General features: G+C 46.3%; 1 protein-coding gene across 5 annotated transcripts in view; it reads right to left on the bottom strand.

Annotated features, from left to right (window-relative positions):
- The window catches only part of CPXM2 (carboxypeptidase X, M14 family member 2), a 137,196-nt gene that overhangs the window by 35,444 nt on the left and 74,661 nt on the right, over nucleotides 1-27,091 (bottom strand). For all 5 annotated transcript variants that reach the window (XM_027063320.2, XM_027063318.2, XM_053206989.1 and 2 more), the window contains 2 exons: nucleotides 8,632-8,716; nucleotides 7,549-7,699 (listed from right to left, as the gene is read on the bottom strand). In XM_027063320.2, the coding sequence (XP_026919121.1) occupies nucleotides 7,549-7,699; nucleotides 8,632-8,716 (236 nt within the window). The remainder of the gene's footprint in view (nucleotides 1-7,548; nucleotides 7,700-8,631; nucleotides 8,717-27,091) is intronic.

Raw genomic sequence — 27,091 nt, forward strand, 5'->3', positions numbered from 1 at the left:
TTTGTGAGTTCAAGCCACGAGCCAGGCTCTGTGCTGACAGCTCGGAACCTGGATCCTGCTTTGGACTCTGTGTCTCCCTCTCTTTCTTCCCTTCCCCTGCTCGCACTCTGTCTCTCCCTCTCGCAAAAATAAATAAACACGAAAAAAATTCAAAATGGTTAATTGTACATTATGTGAGTTTCACTTCTTTTTTTTTTTAATGTTTATTTTTGAGAGAGGGAGAGAGAGAGAGGAGAGAGAGAGGAGGGGCAGAGAGAGAGGGGGAGACACAGCATCCGAAGCAGGCTCTAGGCTCCAAGCTGTCAGCACAGAGCCCGATGTGGGGCTCGAACCCACGAACTGTGACATCATGACCTGAGCCGAAGTCGGACGCTTAACCAACTGAGCCACCCAGGTGACCCTCACTTCTTTTTTTTAAGAAAAGCACTCCCCGGCCTCTCCCCAAGGAAATGCCCACCAATGTGGCCCAAAGCCCCGACTCCTGAGTGCAGATAACCTGGCACCACATGCAAGCTGAGCACCAAAAAGCCAGCCCCCTGATGAAAAGAGGTCACGGGTGTCCAGGCCCCACCTGACTGTTATGACAAGGTCCCTCCAAGAGGAGGAAGGGGAAGAGCTGGAGCCCCTGACAGACGCCGTTTCCATGCCAGGTCATTACTGTCCGTGGAAGCATCAAACCCTGCTACGAGGGGCTGCAAAGGCGGAGCATATGGTGATGGCGATTTCTTTTCGCCCCTTTTCACGTAGCCCTACTGCATAATGGCTCCGCTGTGCAGAACACAGGAGCCCAGGAACCCCTCCGATCTGACGTTGTTTCTCCAGACCGTGCTGGGGCCAATCTGCAGCCTCACAGAAGGAACTCTCAGAAAAGACAGTTGTTAGGAGTGCTGAAGTTTTTACAGTTTCCCAATAATCAACATGGGGCAGGTGCACCAGGAAGAGAAACCACAGGTTTATTGAAACTCAGTAAGGGCAAGTTCTTTACAGGAAAGACAGGCTACAGGCAGCAAGGCCGGACCCCCCTGAATGCAGAGTGGTTTCCCTGGGGGAAAGGGTGCCCGGCACACTTCCCTTGTTATACTGTGAGAGAGCTCTTGGGAGGGGGGGCGGGGGGGTCAGCAGAAGTGTCCACCTCCTCTCGGAATCCCTGGGCCCTGCCCCAGGACAGGCACATCCTACGTGTCTGATGTACGAATGCACGAGTGAGGAATGAATGAGTGGGTGGGTGGATGGAGACACATCCCAATCCAGTCATTTAGGAAAGACTGTTTATGAAGAGGATAACACGTTCTGGGGCCAGGAGACCTCCGAGAAGGAGCCCACGATATGCTCAGCTGCTACTCCTCATCGCCGTGGCAGAACGAAGACTAGAAGGCAGGGCAGAGGGGGTGGCAAATGACAATCACATCCTGGGGATTCAGGACAATTAGGGAACCCTACACCACCCCTGGGTCCCTTAGTGCACTAGCTTTCTAGGGCCTACCGTAACAAAGTACCATAACCTAGGCAGCCGGGAACAAATTTACCATCTCACAGCTATGAACGATAGAGATCTGAAATCAGCTCAAGGCTCTAGGGGAGCGTCCTTCCTTGCCCCTTCCTAGCTTCTGGCAATTGCTGTCAACCCACGGCTTGTAGCCACGTCACGCAATCTCTGCCCCTATCACCCCCTGGCCTTCTCTCTGTGTGTCTGTTTTCTCTTCCTAAGGACACCAGTCATTGGATTTAGGGCCCACCCTAATCTTTGCCAGTCACACCCGCAAAGACCCTACTTCCCAATAAGATCACATTCCAAGGTTCCGGATGGACATGAATGTGGGGGATGCTATTCAACCCAATGCACTCAGTCATGGCATGCCTTACAAGGCAAAGGCCACTAGGGGAGGACCGCCCCCCTTCCTGAACTGAGCTACTTGGGTACAGTAAGAGGTAGGATTCTCGCTGTGTTACTGATCCCGGGGAAGGAGGGAAATCTGTGGTTCCCCACGTGACCTGCTCTCTCATCCCCAAACCTCAGAGTCCTCTGCACAAGCGGGAGACAGGAGAGGGAGGCGTTCTGGTTTCTGGAAAAGGAGAGGTTGATGCCCGTCAGCGGGTCATAAGAGCAGTCAGTAGCCTACACCCTACATAACAGGGGACAAAACAAAAGCACGACACGAAGAAATGAAACACCTTCTCTCTCGTCCTCCCATCATCCGTGGGGTCTGGTGACCTGAGAAACGAGGTAGCCACAGAACCAGACTGTCCAGCCAAGGGCAGTAAAAGAAGGAGGGGGAAGTGGGGGAAAATGATAATTGTTCTGCGCTGAGCACGAGGGCACTCTACAAATGGCTCTCGTCTAGTCTTCCTGGCATCTGTGCATCAGGGATGGAAGGGCAGTGAACAGTGACGATGAAGAAGGAGGGCAGCCTGCGTGCATTCCAGGGGAGCAGCTGAGTCCTTCTCGTGAACTCGTGGTTTTGAAAGGCAAGGCTCCAACAAGCCAGGATGGGAGGAAGGAGAGGAAGGGCATTCATGGTCTTTATCTAAAAAAGAAAGAGACAGGGGGCGCCCGGGCGGCTCAGTTGGTTAAGCATCCGACTTTGGCTCCGGTCACCATCTCGCGGTCCGTGAGTTCGAGCCCCGCGTCGGGCTCTGTGCGGACAGCTCGGAGCCTGGAGCCTGCTTCCGACTGTGTGTCTCCCTCTCTCTCTCTGCCCTCCTCTGCTCACTCTCTGTCTCTCAAAAATTAATAGAGACGTTGAAAAAAAATTTAAAGAAAAAGAGGCTGAGAAAATATCGCCCTCAGCAAAGGAAGATAAAATAAAGGCCACAGTAACTTTGTGTGTGGATTCCTGTCTTTGCAAAGCCCAGGCCTGGGCCCCAAATAATGACCGGTTCCACGGGATAAGTGAGTATTCCAGCTGTGGCCTTTGTGAAGAAAAGTGAAAGGTAGCAAAGCAAATAAACTTCCAAGGTCATTGCCACCACGCTGACCCAGGGGAGCCCCTTCCTTCCCCAGTTTACCCATATTGATGATGGCGGAGGGAGCTGGCTGAAACATTCCAGGTCAGCAACATGGGCGGTGGTCTTGCAAAAGAACTATTTTCTCGGTGCTTTATGACTGGGAGGGTCTGTGTATCAGGAGGAAGGAAGGGTCTCCCCTAGGAGGGACTCTGAGGGTCCGAGCCCACTCGCAGGAATAGACATGGGGCATCACCCCTTAGCAGCTCCCCCCACGCTTGACAGGAAACGAGCTCCTATCCCCAGACCCGTGCACAGCTCCCTGTGAGGTCCTGAGTTGAATCCGAGAACCCCAGACACGTCAGCACGGTGTGCAGAGGGAGGGCAGTCACTCAGACCTGGTGGCCGGGAAGATGAGGGGGGAGGAGTGGCGACTTTCCCCAGGGATCAGACACTCACAGTAGGAGCTGCTGAGCAGCACCGGGGCCCAAGCATCGCCATCCCCAGCCCTGAAAGTCATTTGCCAGCATCCTGGCCACGGTCCTGTTGCCGTGCGGGGAAATAGTGTGCAGAGCGATGGGGCCCTTTCCAGAAACAGATTCTACACATGGCAGTATGGTTTGCAGTAACGAAATAGCTGAACATCACCAACACTGTGATCTTTTATTTTCTTTTTTTGAGAGAGAGAGAGAGAGCACAAGGGGGGCAGGGGAAGAGAGAGAGAGGGAGAGAATCCCAAGCAGGCTCTGCACTGTCAGCACAGAGCCTGATGAGGGGCTCGATCTCACAAAAGCACAAGATCATGACCCCCAGGTGCCCCCACACTGATCTTGAAGTCAACCAGCATGTGCCTTTTTTTTTTTATGTTTATTTTTCAGAGAGAGAGACAGAGTGTGAGTGATGGAGGGGCAGAGAGAGACAGAGAGAGACACAGAATCCGAAGCGGGCTCCAGGCTCTGAGCTGTCAGCACGGAGCCCGACGCGGGGCTCGAACTCACGAACTGTGAGATCATGACCTGAGCCGAAGTCGGACGCTTAACTGACGGAGCCAACCAGGTGCCCCAGCCAGAGCGTGTCTTAACCTGAAACATTCACGGTTAAAAATGTATCTTCCTAGGCTCTCCCCAGCTTCCGGCATGCACAGATCTTTATGCGTACTCATCCAAAATGGAAGAGACCATTCAAATTTGGGGAAAAGGACTTTCTTTTTAACGTCTTAAAAAAATGAACCACCTAGGATGCATTATGCTAAGGGAAATAAGTCCATCGGAGAAAGATACATACCATAGGATTTCACTCATGTGGAAACTAAAACACCAAATGAGTAAACGAGCCAACAAAAAGCAGAATCAGACCTGTAAATACAGAGAACAAACCGGTGGTTGCCAGAGGGGAGGGGTGCAGGATGAGCAAACATGGGTGAAGGCAGGGGAGGGGGGGCGGCGGTGGCGGGGAGGGGATCCTGGCTTCCAGGGACGGAATGAATGTCATGGGAATAAAAGGCATAAGCCTAGGGGATATAGTCGATGATACCACAACAGTGTTTATGGTGACAGACGACAGCTATACTCGGAGTGAGCACAACGTAACATATAAACTTATCAAATCGCTACATTATACACCTGAAAGTAATGTCACATTGTGTGTCAACTATGCTTAAATAAAAATAAAGAAGAATAGGGGCACCTGGGTGGCTCAGTCGGTTAAGCGTCTGACTTTGGCTCAGGTCATGATCTCGCCCGTGTGTGGGTTCAAGCCCCGCATCGGGCTCTCTGCTGTCAGCATGGAGCCCGCTTCAGATCCTCTGTCCCTCTCTCTCTCTCTGCCCCTTCTCCACTCATGCTCTCTCTCTCTCTCTCAAAAAATAAACTTAAAAAAAAAAAAGAAATAAAAAAGAATAAAATATTTTTACATTAAAGAAATTTAATTGTGGTAAAAGACTTACATAATTCACCATCCTGAGCGTTTTTAAGGGCACATTTGAGTAGTGTTAAATATATCTGCATTGTTGTAAGACAGATCTCTAGAACCTTCTCATCTTGCAAATCTGAAACTGTAACCATAAACAACTCTCTCCATTTTCTTTTAGTTCTGAGCTTTAAAAATCCTATTAATAGACTATGGCATGCGGTAATTCATTTTCCAGTTCAAAAGTTTCTGGAAACATTACTCATGACGGACTTGAAAAGAATCACCACCTTCCTCTGCCCCGACCTGAAGGTTCACAGGAGGATGGTAAGAACAGAACAAAGAGAGCAGAAGCAAAGGTAAATGAATTTTTCATAAATAAGAGTTCCAGGAAAAACAGGCTCCGGGCGGTTGCATTCAGACCACAAAGTCACCTTAGGTCTGAGTGGCTGAGTTGGTTCGGTAATCTCTGCCTTTGGCCTCGTGAACTTGCACAAAGGGACCGCGCCAATCACAGGGCAGTGAGCAAAGGTTCACTTGCCCACGTGGACTTGGGGGCCCCTGCGCAGCCCCAGTCCCTCAGATGGGACCACCACCACGTGGCATCACAAAGGCCAGCTCCCCTCTGGGCAGACTGCTAAGTAGCTGTGAGAAGAAAGATGGCCCTAAATATTTGGGGTGGGAAAAGAGAGCCATTCCAAGTCTGCACTTGAAACCCACCTGGAATTCACATTGTTAACTCTGTCTTTGTGTTTAAGTTGCCCCATGGACCTATCTTCAAACACACACACATCCCAAGAATAACTTCACAGGGAAATATTTATTTCATGAGACTCTCACAGGATGCCCTTTGCCCCTTACCAACAACGGATGAATTCCTGCCCACAGACAGACACCGGGCCCTTCTCTTTAAAGCAAGCAGACTGAAGCTGTGCTGAGCGACACAGGAGCACACAGGACCGCTCAAATACCCTCCTGCACCTGTGTCTCCAGTCTACGCATTCCAGAAAGCCTAGAGGCCCTGGGCCGCAGCACACGGGACCTGTGATTGCAACTCCAGCACAAACCAGCCCCATAGGAGGCCCAGGTCCCAAACCAGGCTGGCCTCGAACATCCTCTCTGGATCAGCCTTGGAAACGCACACGCCCTTGGAGCCAGCGATCCTGTTTACCGTAACCTAATGTTAAACGCCAATCCTATAAATTGAATGATCCTGTAATTTAGACAGTAATCGTGGACGCACACAAGGGCCCAGAAACCAAGACATTCCTTGTGCGGTTCTTTATGGAACCAAAACACTGGGAACAACTGAACACCCCACTGCAAGGCAGACTAAAAACAGGACGTGGTCAACAGACTAGATGATGCACTCACAAGACAGATGGTCTCTAATGGTCTTAATGACATAAAAAAGGTTTCACGATCTAGTAAGTACAAATAGATAACAAAGAATCTGTCTGGTCCAAGTGTGAGTAGGTAGGTAGAGAGGCCCATCTCTCTCACCAATGCAGAGTTTGTATTCTAAACATTCATCCTTGGCGAAGCAAGAACGTGGATATTATGCGATTGAGAGAAAGGCAGTTAAGTGACATTAAACATGCTTTGAAAACACAGCAAATGTGTGGGGGGCTGGATGGCGACAGAAATGGCCTGATGGACACTGTAACACCTGAGAACATCAGAGCTGGTGGTTCCCTTCCTCCAAGTAGGGGAACCCCAGAAGTGGCAAGCCCTCACTCTCTTGTTGGGCAAGAATGGTAAGGAAAGCCATAACCCAAAGCTGAACACCTTGCACCCTAGGGACCGACTGCAGGTGGACAGGGATGTGGAAATTCCTACAGGCCCTGATGAAGAGCCTTAGGAACGTTCTAGGAGCCCACTTCCTTCCCTGGAGATGTCCAGTCAGGATGAAGGGGCTGCCATCCACAAGGCTTCCCATGGGCACCAACTCACAAGTTCTGAAAGGCCAGACGGAGCCGGTCATGAGCCAGACCAGATCAGCCTGTCCAGAGCAGGTACCAGCAAGGATCCAGACGACACGTGTGAATTCAAGCCCGCCTCTTCCTGCCACCCCGAGGTCACACCCAGATGCCACTGTGTGAAAACAGGCCACGGGGAATACAACGACCTCAAGGGACAAGCGTTTACCCCAAGACACAGGCACCCAAGCAAAGCGACTTCAACCGAAAAGAGGCGACGTACACGGCCACACGTACCCACCCACGGTCTGGGTAGAGGAAGAGCAGCGGGAACACTCTACCCAGAGTAGCGGGAACACTCAAAGACAAGGAAACATGCCACCAGAAATTCGCTCCAGTTTTTTTCTTTTGCTTGCTTCTGAGTGGTGGTGTTGAGTGAATTTTCAACCTTGAAACACGCATCATCTTAAAATCCCAGTCGGCAAAACCACAGCTGGTACGTCCATTTGCTACTACCCCCCCAAATACCCGTGGTGTTTCCGAGGAGGGTTATGGGAGATTTTTATTTACTTCCTTTCTGCTTCGCTCTGTTTTCTAAACATTCTGCAATAGATGTGGTGTGTGTGTATATATATATATATATATATATATATATATATATATATTTTTTTTTTTTTACACGAGAAAAAGATTGCTTGGCACGTCTGTAGTCACCTTGGCCAGGCACTCGTTCTCCACCAGCACCCCACCTGCAGCAAATACGGAAAAGCAAGCCCACCTGGCAGCGGACAGCCCAGGATCTCCATCCTCATACAGATGCTCCCGTTGTCGAACCAGGACCGTGGATTTATGCGGATGTAGCGGGCCACCATGGGGACAGGCAGCTCGTTGAGAACAGGGATCTCTTTTTCACTGTTTCCTTCAAATATCTATTTAGGCATGAGGGGGAAAAGGGAGGATCTTTCAGAGCCTGATTGCCAAGGGATAAAAGGGTCAGTAAACTATTCACTCCATAAGACTTTCCTGAGAAGCGCCCAATCTGTGCTGGGCATTGAGGGGAGAAGAGAAATGAATCAGGCGTAGACCCTGCCCGCAGGACGCCCCCCATCTCCTGGGGCAGCAGGGAGAAAAGGAGGAGGTAATACTTAGATGATCCGGGCGAAAGCTCTTAGTGCCATGACAGAGGGACAGCCACGGAGCTCTGGGATTTCAGAAGAAGGGAAGGACCAGATAGAGGTTCAGGGAGCAGGTGGCGTGTGAACTGGCCTCGAAGGCAAACTATTTAGACCTGTAGGGACGGCAGGGATTCTAGAGAAAAGCAGCAGCAATGACTGGAGAAGCCCAGAGGTGGGATTCAGAAGGAGCAGAGTAGCTAGCTCACTGCCCCTGGAACACAGAAGGAGCGTGTGCAGGGGGTAAGAACGAGAAAGAAGGTTGAAACCGGAGGCTGCCGTCAGATTGTCCAAGACTCTGGGCACCATGTTGGGAAGGACGCGCCTGAGAACCGGAGGAAGAGGGTGGCGTGGTCCGAGCCGGCGGATCTGGGGCGGAGCACGGAGCGCAAAGATGGGGGTCACTGAAGAGGCTGGGAGGGACCCCGGCATAGTGCACGTGCCACCAGTCGCCAAGGCCGACCTGGGAGCTGTGGAAGACACTGCGTCCCAGCAGCTGGGATCGCACGCCAGCTCTAAACGGGCCACCTGGCACTGAGCTTCGGGGCACGGCCGAGAGGGGCGCTACCCGTCGTCGGCGTGAGTGGACGCGGAACCCGCAGACAGTGAGGGGGCACGCACGGCCTCTCTCCGCACACACCCGCACAGCCGGACACCAAGGGCATGCACAGAGGGAAGAGGAAACTCACCATGTCTCCCGATCCGTTCTTAACAGTGACCCACGTGTGGCTGTCATTGCTCACCATGACCTTGTAGGAGGTCACCCAGTCGCTCCTAAGAGAAAATAAAACGTCACTGGGGCTACACGTTGTAAAAGGCCCACCTGTTCCCGGTAGACGCGTAGCAATGAGGGAAGTGCCGTTAGCCCCCGAACAACACGGTTATGAACGGCACGGGTACACTTCTACGCGGATTTTTTTCAATCCAGTTCAGTACTATGAATGTATGTTCTCTTCTTAGATTTTCTAAGAACGTTTTCTTTTCTCTAGCTTATTTTATTGTAAGAATACAACATATAATACGTGTATCATACACAATATGTGTTAATTGACTATTTATGTTAACAGTAAGGCTTCCTTCTGGTCAACAGTAAGCTGTTAGGTTTTTTTTTTTTTTTTTTTCATTTTTAAATGTTTATTTGAGAGAGAGAGAGGAGGGGAAGGCGAGAGAGAGAAGGAGACACAGAATCCCAAGCAAATTCTGTGCTGTCAGCTCGGGGCTCAAACTCACGAACCACGAGATCATGACCTGAGCTGAAATCAAGAGTCAGACGCCTCACCGACTGAGCCACCCAGATGCCCCAGCGGTTAAGTTTTTAGAGAGTCAGAAGTTATACCCAGATTTTTGACTGCACAGGGTGTCGGCACCCCTAACCCCTGCATGGTTCGAGGGCCAACAGCAGGTCCCAGAGGTGGAAGACGCTGTTTCACATCCTGGCCCCACTGCTCACGCTCCCCGTGGCCTCGGCCGGCTAACCGACCCGTCTGTGCCACTGTTGACTCATCTGTAAAAAGAGGGTCTTATAAGCACCAAGCGTAAAGGATGAACATGAGCCTTCGATGGTTTAATACTCCTTAAACACTTAGGAGAGTGCCTGGTCTCTGCTCAGCTCTACCTGTTGATCACACATAAAGACACAAGCGTTTACGTATTTCTTGATTCTGCACATTACATCACACACAATAGTCGAGTTCCATGTGGAAAAACAACCTCAGTAAAAACTGCCAAGTCCCTCTAGAAATTTCCTTTGGAAAATGACTTGGGAACATAACACACTAGATGCCACGAACCACAAACCTAACAGTCTGACTAAGAGACGCTGGGCTTCTCCTTGGCTGTCCCTCCACCCCCAGCAATGATCCAGTGACAGCTGGGCCCAAAGCCAGACCCGCCATCACCCCCCACCACCACCACCGCACAGAGATCACGGAGGTGACAACGGCCATGAATGGACTTCCCACAGTGGGGGTCAACCCGATAGACCATGCAAAACAACCACCTTCGCGTGGAAAACACATCTTTTTCCCTCGAGCCTCAGTCGTTTATAACATTCGTTGTTAATCGATACAGAAGATTCTTTCTGAGCACCGTCCTTTTTAATTTTTAAAATACTGGAACTAAACACCAATGTAGTGATCCTCTGGAACATTCCGCCAGGTGAAGCCCTCGGAGCCCTTCTTTTCCTCCTGTGAAATCCGTCTGGACTCAGGATCCAGGTATATCCCACTACGGTTCTGAGTTTCTGAATCAGTGCTGCCTAGTAAAGTTCACGTAGAAACATGTGCTGCGTCTATTCATTCTGGCTCATCTGACGTGTGAAAATCATTCCTAGGTGCTTTTATTCGTGCTTGGAAACAAACCCTCCCCTCCAGCCTTCTCTCTCCCCTTCTGTCCTCCTCACCAGCTTCGTCTGAATGCCTGCTGGAAGCCAGAAGCTGTCCAACAACCTGTCCCCCACCCCCGGGAGGGTGAAGGCTGAGCCCACGCCTGGAGATTTAGATGCACCAGGCATGTCTTCTGAAAGGCACCTCGGCACAGCTCAGGTCTTTTGTGCTGGAAAATAGCCTTGCCCCAAACAGCAACCTGTTTCCCACGTTCAAATAACCTCCAAAGGCCTTGCAACTGCAGCCCCTTTTGTTATCTGTCTGTCTGTCTGCTAGTAACACCCCACAGTGACACGGCAAGGCAGCCTGCAGGGGTGAAGGGTGCATCCCATCTACAGAGACGGAGGTGGTGGCCTTAGGAAGCCTCTGAGTCAAAAGAAACACACAAGGGACGCCTGGGTGGCTCAGCCGGTGAAGCATTCGACTCCTGATTTCAGCTTCGGTCATGATCTCATAGTTCATGGGATCAAGCCCCACGTCGGGCTCTGTGCTGACAGCGTGGAGCCTGCTTGGGATTCTCTTTCTCCCTCCCTCCCTCTCTCTCTCTCTCTCTCTCTCTCTCTCTCTCTCTGCTTCTCCTCCGTTTGCATGCGCACTCTCTCAAAATAAATAAACATTTAAATGAAAAAAAAAGACATACAAATGAGAGAGGGGCAGAAAGAAAAATTAAAAAGCTCTGCAAACAAAAGGGGAGAAAGAAACAAGTGAAAACCAAATAACAATTTCTCAAACTTGAAACAAATGTGGACAAATCCGCAATTTATGTTTGAAGGGCAATTAATTGTTTACGTGGCTCTGACCTCTCCTCTGGACCGCAGACCTTCATCATTTGTTCTGTCTGACCTCTCTCCACTTCTCATGCCCCACCTGAAACTGACCTCACCCCAACCGACTGATACATGTCTCCGCTCTGAGCCCCAACCGGGGCCAGACCGAGCCTCTGCCTTAGAAAAGGTACTGGTATCCCCGCAGGGGAACAAAATCCCTGGGTCCTCTGTGGCGCCCCACTCTCTCTCCCCCACCTGCCCACCTCCACTCAGACCATCACCAAGTTCTGCCAATTTCACCTCCCGGGTTGTTTTCTAGAATCTCTCCAACTCTCTCCAACCTCACTGCCACCACCCCAGCCCATTCTCTCTGGCCAGGACCGTTGCATTTCCCTCCAACTGGTCTCTTGGCATTTAAACTGCCTCCCCATCTATCCTGCAGTCAGAGACTGGCTTTTCTAATGAAATATTATCATGTCACCACCTGCTTCAAATACCACTCGCTGGTGGTAAAGTCCCAATCCTCATGATGTTCTAGAAGCCTCTTGCTTACCTTTTGCTTTGTGTGCTCTTTCTTTCAATTCCTGATAGTGACTACACCCTCTCTTGCCTCAGGGCCTTTGCACATACTGTTTTCATCTTCTTCCCCTACCATCCTGTCTGCCTCTAAATTATTCAGACTTCAAACCATATCAGATAAGCCAGCCCTCATCCTGCAATCTAGCCAATTTCTTTTCTTATATGTTCCTTTCTTTCATGGTTTAATTCCACTTATAATTTTATATCCCTTTCTAGAATTTCCTGACGGTGTCTTTACCTCCCACTGGAGTATAAGCATCTCAGAGATGGAGGAAGAAGAGACTATGGCACTTCAGAGGATGCAAAAGGAAACCGATGTTCCTGGAGGGCAGAGTGAGAAGCAGGGCAGGACAACTGGGACTGGGTGGGCTTTGCGGGCCACTTGATGGGGGTGCACCTTCCTCTGCCAAGCAGTAGGGAGCCAGCCCCCTTGCTGTCCATCAAGAATGGTCAAAAGTACCTCGAGAACAAGGACTTTTGCAAGACTTTTGCAAGAAAAGTCTTGCAAAACTTCCACCTTATTAACAGCACACTTGGAAATCAGAGACTACCTTAGCGTCTCTTGTTTCCTCTATGAAACTGGCTCTCCTTCCTACCCCCCTTTGAACTCCCGCTGAAACAGAAGTGATGGCAGAGGTCCCCTGCCACAGGTTTATGAATAAACAGCCTTCCATTCTATCTTGGGCTTAGCACGGCCTTTGACAATTCATACTACTGCCCATATTATGATTTTTTTCATTCTCACTGCTGTCTAGTATTCCGCTCAGAGGACAGGCACTTTGTCCATTTTATTGCTATAGAGCATCTGAGTAGTTTCCACTTTGGGACACTACGAACGGTGGTTCTGTAAATATTCTTGCATGTATCTTTGGTGAATTTATACAAAGTTCTGCTTGGTGTATAATTAGAAATGGGATTGCTGGATCGCAGGGTCCCAGGGCATAGATATGTTCAGCAGGAGTAGTTTTCCAAATTAGCTCTCTATTTATACTCAAACCAGCAAAGTAGGAGAGTTCTGGTTGCTCTGCATTCTTGTCAGCACTTGGTATTACCTTTCTTTTTCATTTTAGCCATTCTGAAGGGTATGTCCTGTTACTTCATTGTGGTTTTTATTTTAATTTCCTGGATGACTAATGAACTTCGACATGTTGTATGTTTATTGGGCATCTGAATATCACTTTCCGTGAAATGCTTATTCAATTATTCCCCCTTTCTAATTAAGCTCTTTCTCATTTTGATTGGTAAGAGCTCTTTATGTATTCTTTGTTTTTTTTTTTTTTTTTTTAATGTAGGCTTCACATCCAGCACGGAGCCCAATACAGGGCTCAAACTCACAACCCTGAGACCAAGAGACCAAGACCTGAGCTGGAATCACAAACTGGACACTTAACCAATTGAGCCCCTCTTTCTATATCCTAGATGGGAGTTTTTTGTTGAACATATGGATTGCTACTATCTTCTACAGCTTGTATTCTCTTTTTCACTCTCTTTGTGGTAGCTTTTGGTAGAGTTTCTTAATCTTTACATAGTCAAATTAATCTTTCTTCTTTCTTTACTGTTTCCAGTATTTGTGCCTTTTTCAATAAATTTTTGCCTACTCCAACATCATAAAGATTGTCTCCTATGCTTTCTTCCAAAAGCTTCATTGCTTTACCTCTTACATTTAGATCTGCACGCCATACAGAGATGACTGTTTGGTGTGAGGTAGGGGTCAAGATAGACTTTTTTTTTTTTTTTCTATCAGGGCTTCCAACTTACCTAGGACCACTTATATGATTATTTTCCTACCGTGCCTCGGTGACACATTTGCTATAGATCATGAAATAGTATATGGGTGGGTGTGTTTCTTGATACTCTATTCTGTTCCATTGGCCTATTTCCTATCTGGTACTAAACCCATCCTGTCTTGATTTATATAACTTTATAGTAAGTCTTTATATCTCGTAGTGTACATTTTCCCACTCTGTTTTTACTTTTTACAGTTCCCTTGACTATTCTTAGCCCTTTGTGCTCTCATATATAAATTCTAGAATCACCTTATAATTTCCAAAACAAAGACCTTTGGATTTTAATTGGGATGGCACTAAATACATAGGTCAGTTTTGAGGGAATCAACATTTCTCAGTGTTAAATCTTCTAATCCATAAACATGGTAATTCCCTCTATTTATTTTAGGTCTTGCTTTACTTATCTTTCGTTGGACTTACCCCTAGGTAGCTGATGTTTCCATAATTTTATAAATGATATTACCTTAAATTCTATTTTCTCCTTGTTTGTTGCTAATAGGTAGAGGTACAAATGCTTCTTGTGTATTGATTTTGTACCCAGTTACTTTGCTAATTCATTCATTCTAATAGTCTAATAGGGATTCCTTTGTGTGTGTGTGTGTGTGTGTGTGTGTGTGTGTGTATACACACTTCACACTCGGCCTGGAGCCCAATGCAGGGCTTGAACTCATAACCCTGAGGTCAAGACCCAAGCTGAAATCGAGAATCAGACGTTTGCTGACTCTCGATTTTGGCTCAGGTCCATGCTGTCAGTTCAGAGCCTACTTGGGATTCTCTCTCTCCTCTCTCTCTGCCCCTCCCCTGCCCGCCCTCCCTTTCTAAATAAATAAATACATAAATACATAAACATTAAAAAAATCAGGGGCGCCTGGGTAGCTCAGTCAGTTAAGTGTCCGACTTCAGGTCAGGTCATGGTCTCATGGTCTCTAAGTTCCAGCCCCACGTCGGGCTCTGTGCTGACAGCTCAGAGCCTGGAGCCTGCTTCGGATTCTGTGTCTCCCTCTTTCTCCGCCCCTCCCCTGCTTGCACTCTGCCCATGTCTCTCAAAAATGAATAAATGTTTTTTAAAAAATTAAAAAAATAGGGGTGCCTGGGTGGCTCAGTCGGTTGGGTGTCTGACTTGGGCTCGGGTCATGATCTCACGGTTCGCGGGTTCGAGCCCCGCGTTGGGCTCTGTGCTGACGGCTCTGAGCCCAGAGCCTGCTTCAGATTCTGTGTCTCCCTCTTTCTCTGCCCCTCCCCCACTCATGCTCTGTCTCTGTCTCTGTCTCAAAAATAAATAACATTATTTTTTTTTAATTAAAACAAAACAAAACAAAACAGGCGCTTAACCAATGGAGCCGCCCAGGTGCCATCTCCTTTGGATGCTTTTAAGGACATGATCATGTCTTCTGAACATTATGACAGCTCTGCTTCTTTATTTCCCACTGTCAGGCCGATTATTCTTTTTCTTGCCTTATTTATTTCACTGGCTACGACCTCCAGTTCAATGCCAAAAGAAGTGGTGCTAATAGATGACCTTGTCTCATTCCTGAGACTGAAGAAAGGTTTAGGTGTTTCACCGCTGAGTAAGATGTTTCCTGTAAGCTTCTTCCTGTGTTTGTTTGTTTCTTATTTTAACCAAGTATGAGTTCGTGATTTTGCAAATAACAAGAAAGTCTGAATGTCTGCAGCTTCGGGCACTTACTCAGCTGGTCGGCTGTGTCACAGTCAACATCAAAGGACGTTCATTTTTCATACTTGCTCTCTCAGGGTTCTCAGAGAACGCTGCAGGAGGGCTCAGTCTACATTCACTTTTCAATATTCGTTGTTTGAGGGCTAAGGAGGTGTTTTTCGTACTTGCCTCAGGGTTCTAAGAAAACATCAAGATACACTCATTTTTCACACTTACTGTCTTTGGGTTGGAAGCTAGTTGCTGCAGCTGCATAACATATCCGTGTTCAGAAAATATTGGATAGCATCTTTCAGTTTCTATCAAATCACTTTCTAATGTTGTAACAGGACAGTGTGCAATTCCTGTTGTTTGGGCTTTTTTTTTTTTTTCATATTAGAAAAACTATAGTTCTTGAAATGAGTTAGCACACACAAGCTTTAGACTCCCTGCAGAAGCTCCAGGTAGATTCCACAGTATGTGCCCTGGAGCCCTTCACTGCAAGGGGCTTGACTGCACTCTACCATAGGTTTTTTCTATAGATATTATTTTTTCAGACTAAGGAAGCTCTTATTTATTCCTCGTTTAAAATGAAGCCTCTTTTTCTTGCTTTTAAACACAAATGGCTATAAAATTTTTCAGACGCCTTTTCTGCATTTACCAGAGTGATCATATTATTTTTCTCCTTAGTTCTGTTTATGTGGTGAATTATACTGTTTGGTTACAACTGTGGCTAAACTACGCATATATACCTAGAATAAATCCCACTTGGTGGTGGCGTACGATCCTTTTTACGTACCGCTGAATTCAAGTTAGTAATATACTGCTTGACATTTTTTCTATCTATGCTCATGAAAAAAAATTGTTGCATAATTTTGCTTTTTGTAATGTCCTCATCAGATTTTGATAACAAGGTTTATGCAAACTCATACTTAGGACATGCTACACTGTTTTCATTCTCTGTATTTTTTTAAGTGCCATTTCTTTCTTAAGTGTTTGGAAGAATTCAATCGAACTTTTTGAAATGGAGAGTTTTTTGGGTTTTTTTTGTGGGACGATATTTAACAATGAACTGATATTTTTAGTAGATATTGGACTACTCTGATATTCTATTTCTTCTTCTGTCAGTTTTAATAACTTGTGCTTTTTGAGGAAGTACTGTATTTTGGCTATTTTCAATGTTATTGGCATAAACTTGTTCTTAGTATTATTTTATTGTCTCTCTAACGTCCGTAACATTTTTAGTGATGCTCCCCTTTGCAATTTTGATATCGGCCATTAATTTTTTCCCTCTTTTCCTAATCAGCCATGAGTTTATTAATTTTATTAATCTTTACAAACAATCAACTTTTGATTTCCTTTACCCTCTCTATTATTTGTTTCCTACTAAGAATCATATAAAACCATGTGGTTCCTCTTAGGAACCATAGGACCGAGACTGAAATGGTTAATTATCAGCAATTTCCTAAGGGGCAAACTAATATCTTATTAATTTCTACTCTTATCTTTATTGTTTTCTTCTTGGTACATTCTTTAGGTTTGATGTGCTGTTCTTTTTGTACAGTTTCTTGAGATCATTAATTTTCCGTCTTTCTTCAATCCTAATATATGCATTTAAGGTTATAAAGTTCCTTCTGAGCACTGCTTTAGCTACATGCCATAATTTTTATATGTCATATCTTCCTTATCATTTAGTCAAAATATTAATTCCAGTTGTCATTTCTCCTTTAATCATGGACCGTTTAGGAGTATAGTTTTGTATTTTTATTATTATTTTGTTTTGTTTTGAGAGAGAGAGCACATAAGAGTGAGGGAGAGGGGCAGAGGGAGAGAGAATCTCAAGCAGGCTCGACACTCAGTGCAGAGTCTGACACAGGGTTCGATCCCACAATCCTGGGATCGTGACCTAAGCCAAAATCAAGAATCATCCAGGCACCCTTAGGAGTACAACTTTAAATTTCCAGGTGTGGGGGATTTCCCAGTTATCTTTTTATTACTGATTTCTAGTTTAACTCCATAATGGACAGAGAACAAACTTCGAATCACGTCAGTCCTTTCACATTTGTTGAGATGTCCTTCATGGCTCAGTATATGGTCAATTTGGGCTAATGCTCTATGAGCACTGGAAACCAATGTCAGTTCTGTAATTATTACGTGCAGTGTTCCGCATACAAAATTCTGATCAAATGTACTGTGTTATTCAGATCTTCTGTATACTTAAGGATTTTGTGCCTGCTTATTCTATCAGTTATAGAAAGAGGTGTGTAAAAGAATATCAACCTGATGGTGAATTTATCTGTTTCTCCTTCTCCTTCTCTAAACCTTGGAGTGCATACAGATCTAAGACTCTCACATAGTACTGGCAGATTGACTTTTATGATTAAAAATGCCCCTTTTTTATTTCTATCAAAGCTTCTTGCCTTAAAGTCAACTATGTCTGACATTAAGATATCTAATTTTGTTTTATTTTGGTTAGGGTTTTTTTATTTCTTTCGATCCGTTTACTTTTAAAATCTTCTGTCTCCTTAAACATAAACTCTGTCTCCTGTAAACAGCATACAGTTCGGTTTTATGAGGTTTTTTCTCCTTAAGTACAACATGATCGTATTATTTTTCTCTTGGAGGATGTATAGTTCATTTCAATGTAATGCAACTAATGTTGTATTTGGACTTATATCTATCATCTTACTCTTTGTTTTCTATTTGACCCATTGGTTTCATTTCCCTTTATTTTTTTTTTTTTTTGCATTTTTTATTTGATAAATCAAATATCCTTATTATTCTATGTTCTCTTTATTAACTGACTAGTTATATACTCACATTATTCTTTTCATAATTACCTTAAGTATTTCAATATGTATCCTTAAGTCACTAGTCTTTTTTTTTTCAATATATGAAATTTATTGTCACATTGGTTTCCACACAACACCCAGTGCTCATCCCAAAAGGTGCCCTCCTCAATGCCCATCACCCGCCCTCCCCTCCCTCCCACCCCCTTAAGTTACTAGTCTTATTCAGATTATAATTTCTGCTGCTTCCATGATCGTACGACGACCATCCAACACTTCAAGCCCATGTACCCCTCCAGCTTTTGCATTCTTCTGGAACACAATTTTAATTTTTAATCCTATTTATCGTCAATGTTACATTTATATATGTGTACTAAATATGCACTAAATATTTGTATTTAATACTTAATTCATCTTAGTCTATATATTTTTTGAATCTCATAATAAATTTCCATTGTTTCCTATTAATAATACGAATAAGATTTACAAACCTACTCATTGACCCTTTCTGGTTCTTCTTCATTTATTTTTGCATTTCCATGTTTCCATCCGGTCATTTTTTTCTGCTTGAAGAGCTCCCTCAGATACTGATGTTAAATCAGGTATGCTGGCAATAAATGCTTTCAGCTTTTATTGTCTGCACGTGGCTTTATTTCATCTCCAGGTATGAATGATATTTTTGCTGGCAGTTCTAGGTTGACATTATTTCCCCGCAGCACTTACAAAATTTGATTTTGTTGGCTTCCGAGGCGTTGTTTTATTCATACACACAATCTGCAGCTACCGTCACGGCATTTAGTAAATGTACAGTAAGAATATGAGTACAGAAACGAGTGCAAAGCCCTTCAGCTCAGATCCAGCTTTGTCATTTACTAACTATATAAACTTGACACGCTGGCAAACCTTTCCGAAAATAATAAGGATAGCTACAAGGAGGTTGAACGTTAACTTAAAGATTGAGAGACGTTTTGGTACAGTGCTTAAGACCTCAGGCTTTGAGGGTCAAGGAGTCCAAACTAAAATCCTACTTTTTCCACCTATGAGCCATGACATGTATGAGAGTCATGTGACCTCCGAGCTCCAGCGGTGAAACAAGGTAACAACTCTATGTCTTTGCACAAAGAATGCAGAATTGAATGAGGTAGTAAGGCACGCCTACGTCTGAGCACAGGGCCTGGGACATATTAAATGATCCATAAATCTCAGCTCTTAAGAATGACACTGTCATGAATTAATACGCTGTCCAATGCCGTACGACAGGACTGCAGCTGCACTTTAAACATAATTCCGATGCTCCCCCAGACACTTCTAGAAAGTGACTCCTCCTCAAGCTTACCCCTTTGCACCCCAGTAAGGGGAACAAATCTGACAAAGCCATAAAGAAATTAAGAATTAATTAATTAAATCTTCGTTGAAATTACGAAGGTTGATGATCCAGGATGCCAGAAGAGGTCGTTTGCCAATCCACAATGCTGAGGTAGGATTGAATCTCGCCTGAAAGTTAACACTGATAACACTGTAGAATGTGATAAGCCCCGCCCCTCCTGCACCTACTGTGTCACAGATATCGTGTCAGCCTCAGGAAAAGAAAAACAAAAAAACAAAAAAAACCAAGGTAAATTATACATGATCTCTTCACTTGAGGGTTTTAGAGGTTAATGAGGAAGACAGGGAGGAAAGCTGGAAATCGGAAAAGAATGTGATTACGTATTGCGATGAGGCGGTGGTGGCAGGTCCATTGTGATGACGGAGCCAGCTTCGGAGATCTCAGAACTATAATGTCTGTGTTTCCTGGCCTCTTAATCCTTGGGGGAAGGTTTGCAAATTCACAGCACTTTGTGGCTTTCTTCCACTTGCCTCAGAGAGATTTTTCCACATCCCCAAACCACCTCGACATGTCATTCTCTGTGACTGCACATTTCAACGCAAAGCCACGCAGCCCAAGTAAAGAAATATCGGTGTCAAAGACTTTCCGACCACAGGAAGAGAGAGGGGACTCTCCTCTGGGCTCCAGCCAGCTCCCTCCCTTAAAACAGAAATCATAATCAAAACAAAACAGAAAGTAAGTAACAGGCCTAACCTTGTAGGAGATTTGCCACACTCTCTCCTGGTCCCGCTCAAACAAATGAATGTTTTTAACCATCAGTGGGCTTGCCAGTGAGTAAATGGAAATCTCCAAGGAAAAGAAAAGAGCTGTGCACTGGGAGAAAAGGGCAGAGCTGCCTCAGGGAACAATGCACCTAACGGTGCCGGGATCAAATCACAAAGCCTAGGACAACAGAAGCTAGAGAAGTTGAACCCGGGATTTCTCCCTGGACCCTCGAAGGGAACCAAAATGATCTCAGAACAGTAGTGCCCGCTTGGCTCCCAAAAGAAGCACGCACAAATCCTCTCTGAGGAAGAGTCTTCGGTATAAGCTCTCGAGGTTTGGCCAAATTCAATCACATGGGAGCTCGCGATTTTTAAAAACCACGCACACACACGAACACGCTTTCGGTGAGAAAGAAACAGCAGCAAATTTAAATCCCGAGGAACTTAACTGTCTGCAAAGAAACAATTCAAAAGAAACTAGAAAAATTATTATACTTGCTAAGATAGTCCAGCAAGGTGACTGGACGTAAGACTACGATACAAAACTAATTACAGTTCTATACAGCAGCAGCCAAAAATAAGGTACTTAGAGACGAAATGAACAAAAGATGTGTAAGAAATTTATGGAGAAAACTTTATTATTAAAAGACGCCTTGAAAGATATCAATAAACGGAAATCTATAACATGTTTGTGGATAGAAAAATCGGGGCACCTGGGTGGCTCAGTCGGTTGAGCGTCCACCTCTTGATTCATGGGATTGAGTCCCACGTTGGGCTCTGCACTGGCAGCTCGGAGCCTGCTTGGGATTCTCTCTCTCCCTCTCTCTCTCTCTGCCCTTCTCCCACTCACAGTGGGAGGCTCCATCTCAGTGCAGAGCCCGACGCAGGGCTTGAACCTCAGAACCGTGAGATCATGACCTGAGCCGAAATCAAGAGTCAGACCTCAGACAACTGGAGCCCCTCAGGCACCCCACCTTAACCTCTTCTAATGAGTATTATGTAATATCAGCTGTTCTCGATAAGTAGAGATGAGACTCTCAAATATTTGAAGGTGTTCCAAAAAATAGCAGCGGACTAACAGATATCATTATATCTGTCGATACACATTATTTTGTGTATTCATCCCTATCGTTTTCAAGAGGTACCTTTTCGGGGCGCCTGGGTGACTCAGTTGGTTAAGCGTCCGACTTTGGCCCAGGTCATGATCTCACGGTTCGTGAGTTCGAGCCCCGCATCGGGCTCTGTGCCGCCAGCTCGGAGCCTGGAGCCTGCTTCGAATTCTGTGTCTCCCTCTCTCTCTCTGCCCCTCCCCAACTCATGCTCCATCTCTGTCTCTGTCAAAAATAAATAAACTCAAAAAAAAAATTAAAAAAAAGAGGTACCTTTTCACCAATATCCCTCTACACGATTACCTCTGGAGCAGATGTTTTAGGCAGCATGACTCAGCACCTTGGCCACAAGTGAACAGCCCAACGGCGGGTACTAGGCCAATCACTGTACCTTGACAATGTGCCCAGAGCTGATTTCCCTACATGTGACACTTGACCCAAGTAGGGCCAATACATTCTTCCCTGGGATTTCGGATTTGAGATCAAGACATAGCTGTGGTTGTAAGTTGTAAACCGTGGGTGCTGATGGCAGTCCTATTCCCCATCATGTAGCTGGGGAAGCAGAGGCCAGTCTACAGAGAGAGAACAGTGAGCCAGACACACAGAGAAGCTCAAAACCAGGACCCTTGGAGAGAGTCCCAACAGTGCTTGGACCCCGGGTTCAAGCCTGAGCTTACAACCCCCACTCCTGCTCTTAAGCTCCCCGACACACACAGTGTGTCTCAAGGGATAGGACTTGGTGATTTTCACCCCATGAAGTCCTACTCAAAAAACCAGCCAAGGGTTCAGTGATCCTCAAATGTGCGGCTTGCTACGTCTGAGGGAGGCAGGGAGTATAAACCCAGGCTGGGAAGCTGGCAATTATTCCGCAGGAGCCAAGCAGTTAAGCTGTTACCAGCTGTGTTTTGTGACTCCATAGGTCCGTGTGAGCCCATAGGTCCAATGGGGCTAGGACAGCAAAGCAAAGATTAGGATGCTGGAGTGGGTGGGGCGCCTGGGTGGCGCAGTCGGTTAGGCGTCCGACTTCAGCCAGGTCACGATCTCACAGTCTGTGAGTTCGAGCCCCACATCGGGCTCTGTGCTGACCGCTCGGAGCCTGGAGCCTGTTTCCGATTCTGTGTCTCCCTCTCTCTCTGCCCCTCCCCCGTTCATGCTCTGTCTCTCTCTGTCCCAAAAATAAAATAAAAAACGTTGAAAAAAAAAAAAAAACGATGCTGGAGTGGGTTAGCTATATCTTGCGACTTCAATCACGTATCTGTCACAGGGGAGACGACCTCCAGTCCAGACTGATGTACCTGGAAACAGGCGAGGAGCAGCAAGCACGTCAAGGGCAAGTGTGGTCAGAAAGCCCTACTGGCCCCACCAAGCAACCCGAGCCTGCTGAGGGCAGACAATTAAGTGCCCAGCCAGCCAGCCGCCAAACTCCCCACTGCAGCTTGAGGAAAGCAGGTGGATTAGGAAACAGAGATCGCTACCGTCACAACAGGGATATTTGAGAAGAGCCAACAGAAACAGAGCAGCCCGGTCTCCCAAATCCCACACTTTTCCTTGTGCTTTCCAGCAAAACTGAGTGCGGAGAGAAGGCACACCAGCATTATCCCTACACTCTAACATCTTCCATCTGTGAAGAGTAAATGAGCTCCTATATAAACACGCGTCAACTCTGGTACTCAGAAACGTAGGAGATGGACTACAAACATAATTCCGGCCTCTTGCAAGCCTCCCGATAAAAATGCTAGGACCAGACAAGGAATATGAAAGCACTAAATTGGGATAGATATTTGTGCGGATGGTGGTGCTGTAAGTACTTGGATACAAGGCCTTCCAAGTAAGCTGGGATGCGGGCTTCTGCTCATGGTAGGCTATGTCTCCCTTCTGCATGGCTCTATACTCTGGCAGGTGCAAACATGCGCACACACACGCGTGCACACACGCAAACACGCACACCCTAGCAGGCCAAGGGTTACCACGTGCTTGCTCCAGGATGCCTGTTCCTAAGAGCCCTGCTTTGGGCTTCACGGATTCCTGTTTTGACCTCCGAAGACTCTGAGAGCTATATAAATTTCCTATGGCTGCTGGAACAAATTCCCACAAATTTAGTGGCCTAAAACAACATGCGTGTATTATCTCACAGTTCTGTGGGATGGAAGTCTCACTGGGCTAAGGTTAAGGTGTCAGCAGGGCTGGTCTGGAGGCTCTACGCGGAGAATCTGTTTCTCTGCCTCTTCCAGCTTCTGGAGACCACCCACAGAGTTCAGGCTCCTCTCTCCATCTCAAAGTCATTAACTTCATCTCAACTGCAGAGTCCCTTCCGCCATCTAAGGTAACACACTCACAGGTTCCAGGGATCAGAACGTTGACCTCTTGTGGGAAGACGTCTGCCCACCACAGGAACCCCACTCAGACCCTAGTTCCACTCTTAGACTCATTCCAGACCCCTTCTCTCCTTCCCCAGGCTTGTGGGTCCAGACACGTCCTACCACCTCGGTCCTAACAGGATAAAACAATGGTTGCCTAATTCTGTGAGGTGAGTGGGAAGCTTAAGGCTAGGCCAGAAAACCGCAGCCACAGAAATCTAAGTCACCGCCCCCCTCAACACACCCGTCTCTCTCCCAAAGTGGACAGCCGAGTTCAAAAAGACACGCAGGAAATCCCTTCTGATCTAACGAATCAACGTTCGACGTCGCGGTCCACTTACCATAGTTTCAGTTACCTGGTGTCTCTCAAACCATTTGGCTTCTTCCAACGTCAGAAGCGCTTCCAGAAAGAGCTTCTCACTTTGTTTTTTACCCACCGTGAGCCCAACTGGCCAAAACAAATAGGTCATCGTACCGGCCATGGGAGCCTTCCGAAAACTCTTCCAAATCCAGCCCAACACTCGATGTGCTCTTCTGAGCCCTCCACCAACCACTGAATGTCTCCCCTACACTGGGGGATGCCCACTGGCCCTGGCTAGTATCACCGGGTGTATCTGTCTGTGAAAAGCCCCCATGTCTGCGTGTACAACAGTGTGTCTGAACGAGGGGGGATTTTGCCCCCCAGGGGACACATGGCAACGTCTAGAGACATTATTGATTGTTATGACGGGGGGGTCAGGGTACCAAGTAGGGTGCCACCAGCGGGGTCCTCTAGTGGGTGGAGTCCAGGAATGCCACAGAACATTCTAAAATGTCTGCCCAGGACAGACTCCCTAGCAAAGAGGTATCCAGACCCAGGTGCCATCAGTACTGCTGTTTAGAAACCCCAATCCGACAACTCGAAAACAACAGGGTGACGCTCCATTCGCTTTGTTCAAACCCATCCTGAGAAAGGGCTAAGTGTCACTGGCAATTCATTGGCGAGGCAACCGACACAGAATTTTCAAGGGCTTGTCACCTTTTACCCATCAGGATGGCTGTTCTGTAATACCAGCTCCCTCAACGTGTTCCTGTTTACTTGCCGAGATAATGGGAAGGGCTCAGAAACAAACGCATGACCCACGAAGAGGGTGGGCACGGAAGCAACTTTGCAGAACACCGTTCAGCTACCTGACGGCCACATGTGTCGAACAGACACCGGTGTTTTTCCAAACACTCTGGACAGGCCCCAGATGAAAGAAACGTCGTTTTTCTGCTGCCAAAACTTGTCTTTATAAACTGTGCCCGTCTCAGCGCAAACCTGGCCCTTGGCCTCGGACAGCTTAGTCTAGAGGGGAAGACAGGGATTGCATAACTAACTATACAATCAATTACTGAACTGCAACTGTGACATTATTCAAAGAGGAAACACAGAAAGCTTATAAATGGAAGGGGAGGGGGAGGGGTGGGCTGACTTTTCTAGAGCTGGACAGGGGAAGTGTTCCTGGGGAGGTGGTACATAAGCTAAAATACGGAGGGTGAAAGGACGTATCACGGTGAAGATTGGTTGGCATTTAAGCCGGAAGGAAAAAAGTCAATGCAAGAGATTCAACATGCAAATAATAATCGCTTCAAAAAAGTTGGCAGGAAAAAATGGAGAGAAGAAGGAAAAGAAGACGAAGATGAGAAGGAGGAAGAGAAGGGCGAGGAGGAGGAGGGGGGGAGGAAGAAGAGGAAGAAGAAAAATTAGAATTTCCCAAAACTGGGGCGCCTGGGTGGCTCAGTCGGGTAAGCATCCGACTCGATTCTGGCTCAGGTCATGACCTCACTCTTTGTGAGAACGAGCCCCACGTCGCCTCCATGTGCTCAGCATGGATTCTCTAGGGATTCTCTCTCTCCCTCTCCCTCTCTTTCCGCCCCTTCTACCTGCCCCCTCTCAAAATAAATACATGAACGTTAAAAATCTAAAAACGGAATTTCCCCTAACTAAAAAAATACGATTTCCACATTTCAAGGTCACGTCAAGTGCCAGCTACCAGGCACACACTGGGTAGTTTTTAGCACAAGGAATACAGAAAAAAAAAACCTAAAACTTTATTGAGGAAAAACAGTTCAAATATTTATAAGTATAAATATCCTCACATCTCTATATTACAACACTAAAGGTAAAGAGGCAATGGAAAAATGTTTCCAAAGTGTGAGGGTTAACAAGTATGAGGTTTCTTTTCAGGATAAAGATCCTCCATAACTGATCGTTGTGATGAGACCATGATTCCGCGAATTTATTATATGGGTGGGATATATAGTATGGGAATGATCATCTCAATAAAGTTGTTAAAACTTATCAGGGAAAGTTATTTCCAAACTACCGATCAAGGGTAAGGTCAACAAAAACGCCTATCCCGACAGTCAAGGAATCCAAAATTTTACCTCCCAAGTGCCATCCCCAGAAGACATGAACCACCAAAATCCATGGGAAAACAGAGAGACATGGGATCTAAGAAACACAGAAGAAAGCTCAGAAGGGAGGTGAAGAGAATTCCAGAAGGAACAGTGAAGGGGCTTTGCCATAGGCCCGGAGATCAAATTCAGATGCCAGCAGAGGCCAGAAGACCCCAGGAGGGTGATCTCCGGGAAGAAAAGACCAGACTGAATTGTTGATATTACAGATGTATTCAGGGGAGATTTTCGGGCCTATCAGGAAGCTTTGGAATGAATTGGTAATAGGTACCTAGAAAACCATTAAAAAGAAGGGATTATCACCTCCAGGTAAAGCAAAAAAGCTGGAGGAAAGGAAATATAATTATAGTATATCAGGTGACCCAGCTGTAAATAATAGTTCAACAATGACCATGATGCAAACGCTGAATACTGATTTAGCTAAAATTGATACTCCTTTGGGAGGATGGGAGGAGAAAGACAGAGACACAGAGACAGAGAAAATGCACACGCATTGGAGACAGGTCAGTAAAGGTAGGTCAATAAGAGACATCCTTAGCTTTCACAGTAGAAAGTGGACAGATAGACAATAAGTAATGTAAAACAATCATGAAAAAGTACTAAAAGCATTTGTTCAGAAATACAGGTATTAAGATAAATAAAATAGAAGAGACAGCTAAAGGGTTTCCAATAGCAGTTGCCTGGGGACATCAGGAAATTGGGATGAAGGGTTTGGGATAGAGGCTACTATTTTTTTTTTTTTTTAGTTTATTTAGTTATTTCTGAGAAAGAGAGAGAGTGAGAGAGAGTGTGTGTGCACACACACACACACGCACGTGAGGGGGAGGGACGGGGGGGGAGAGAGAGAGAGAGAGAGAGGGAGAGAGAATTCCAAGCAGTTCTCATGCTGTCAGTGCAGAGCCTGACATGGGGCTCGATCTCATGAACCACAGTATCATGATCTGAGCCAAAATCAACAGTTGGACACTTAACCGACTGAGCCACCCAGGTGCCCCTTGCGTTACGATCTTTAATTAGAAGTAATGCTCTTTGATGTTTAAAAGTACACACGTGATATTTTTCATTAAAAAGTCAATGCCCACGCGTCTCTCTTTCTCATCTCTGCTACACTCTGGCACTTTCTCAATTTCTCCACCCAGTTTAGGTTCATTTTCGTCAACCATGCAAGAATCGAGGCCAATTTACATCTCAGTTAC

Source organism: Acinonyx jubatus, chromosome D2 (assembly GCF_027475565.1).
Source record: "Acinonyx jubatus isolate Ajub_Pintada_27869175 chromosome D2, VMU_Ajub_asm_v1.0, whole genome shotgun sequence".
NCBI classification, from domain to species: domain Eukaryota; kingdom Metazoa; phylum Chordata; class Mammalia; order Carnivora; family Felidae; genus Acinonyx; species Acinonyx jubatus.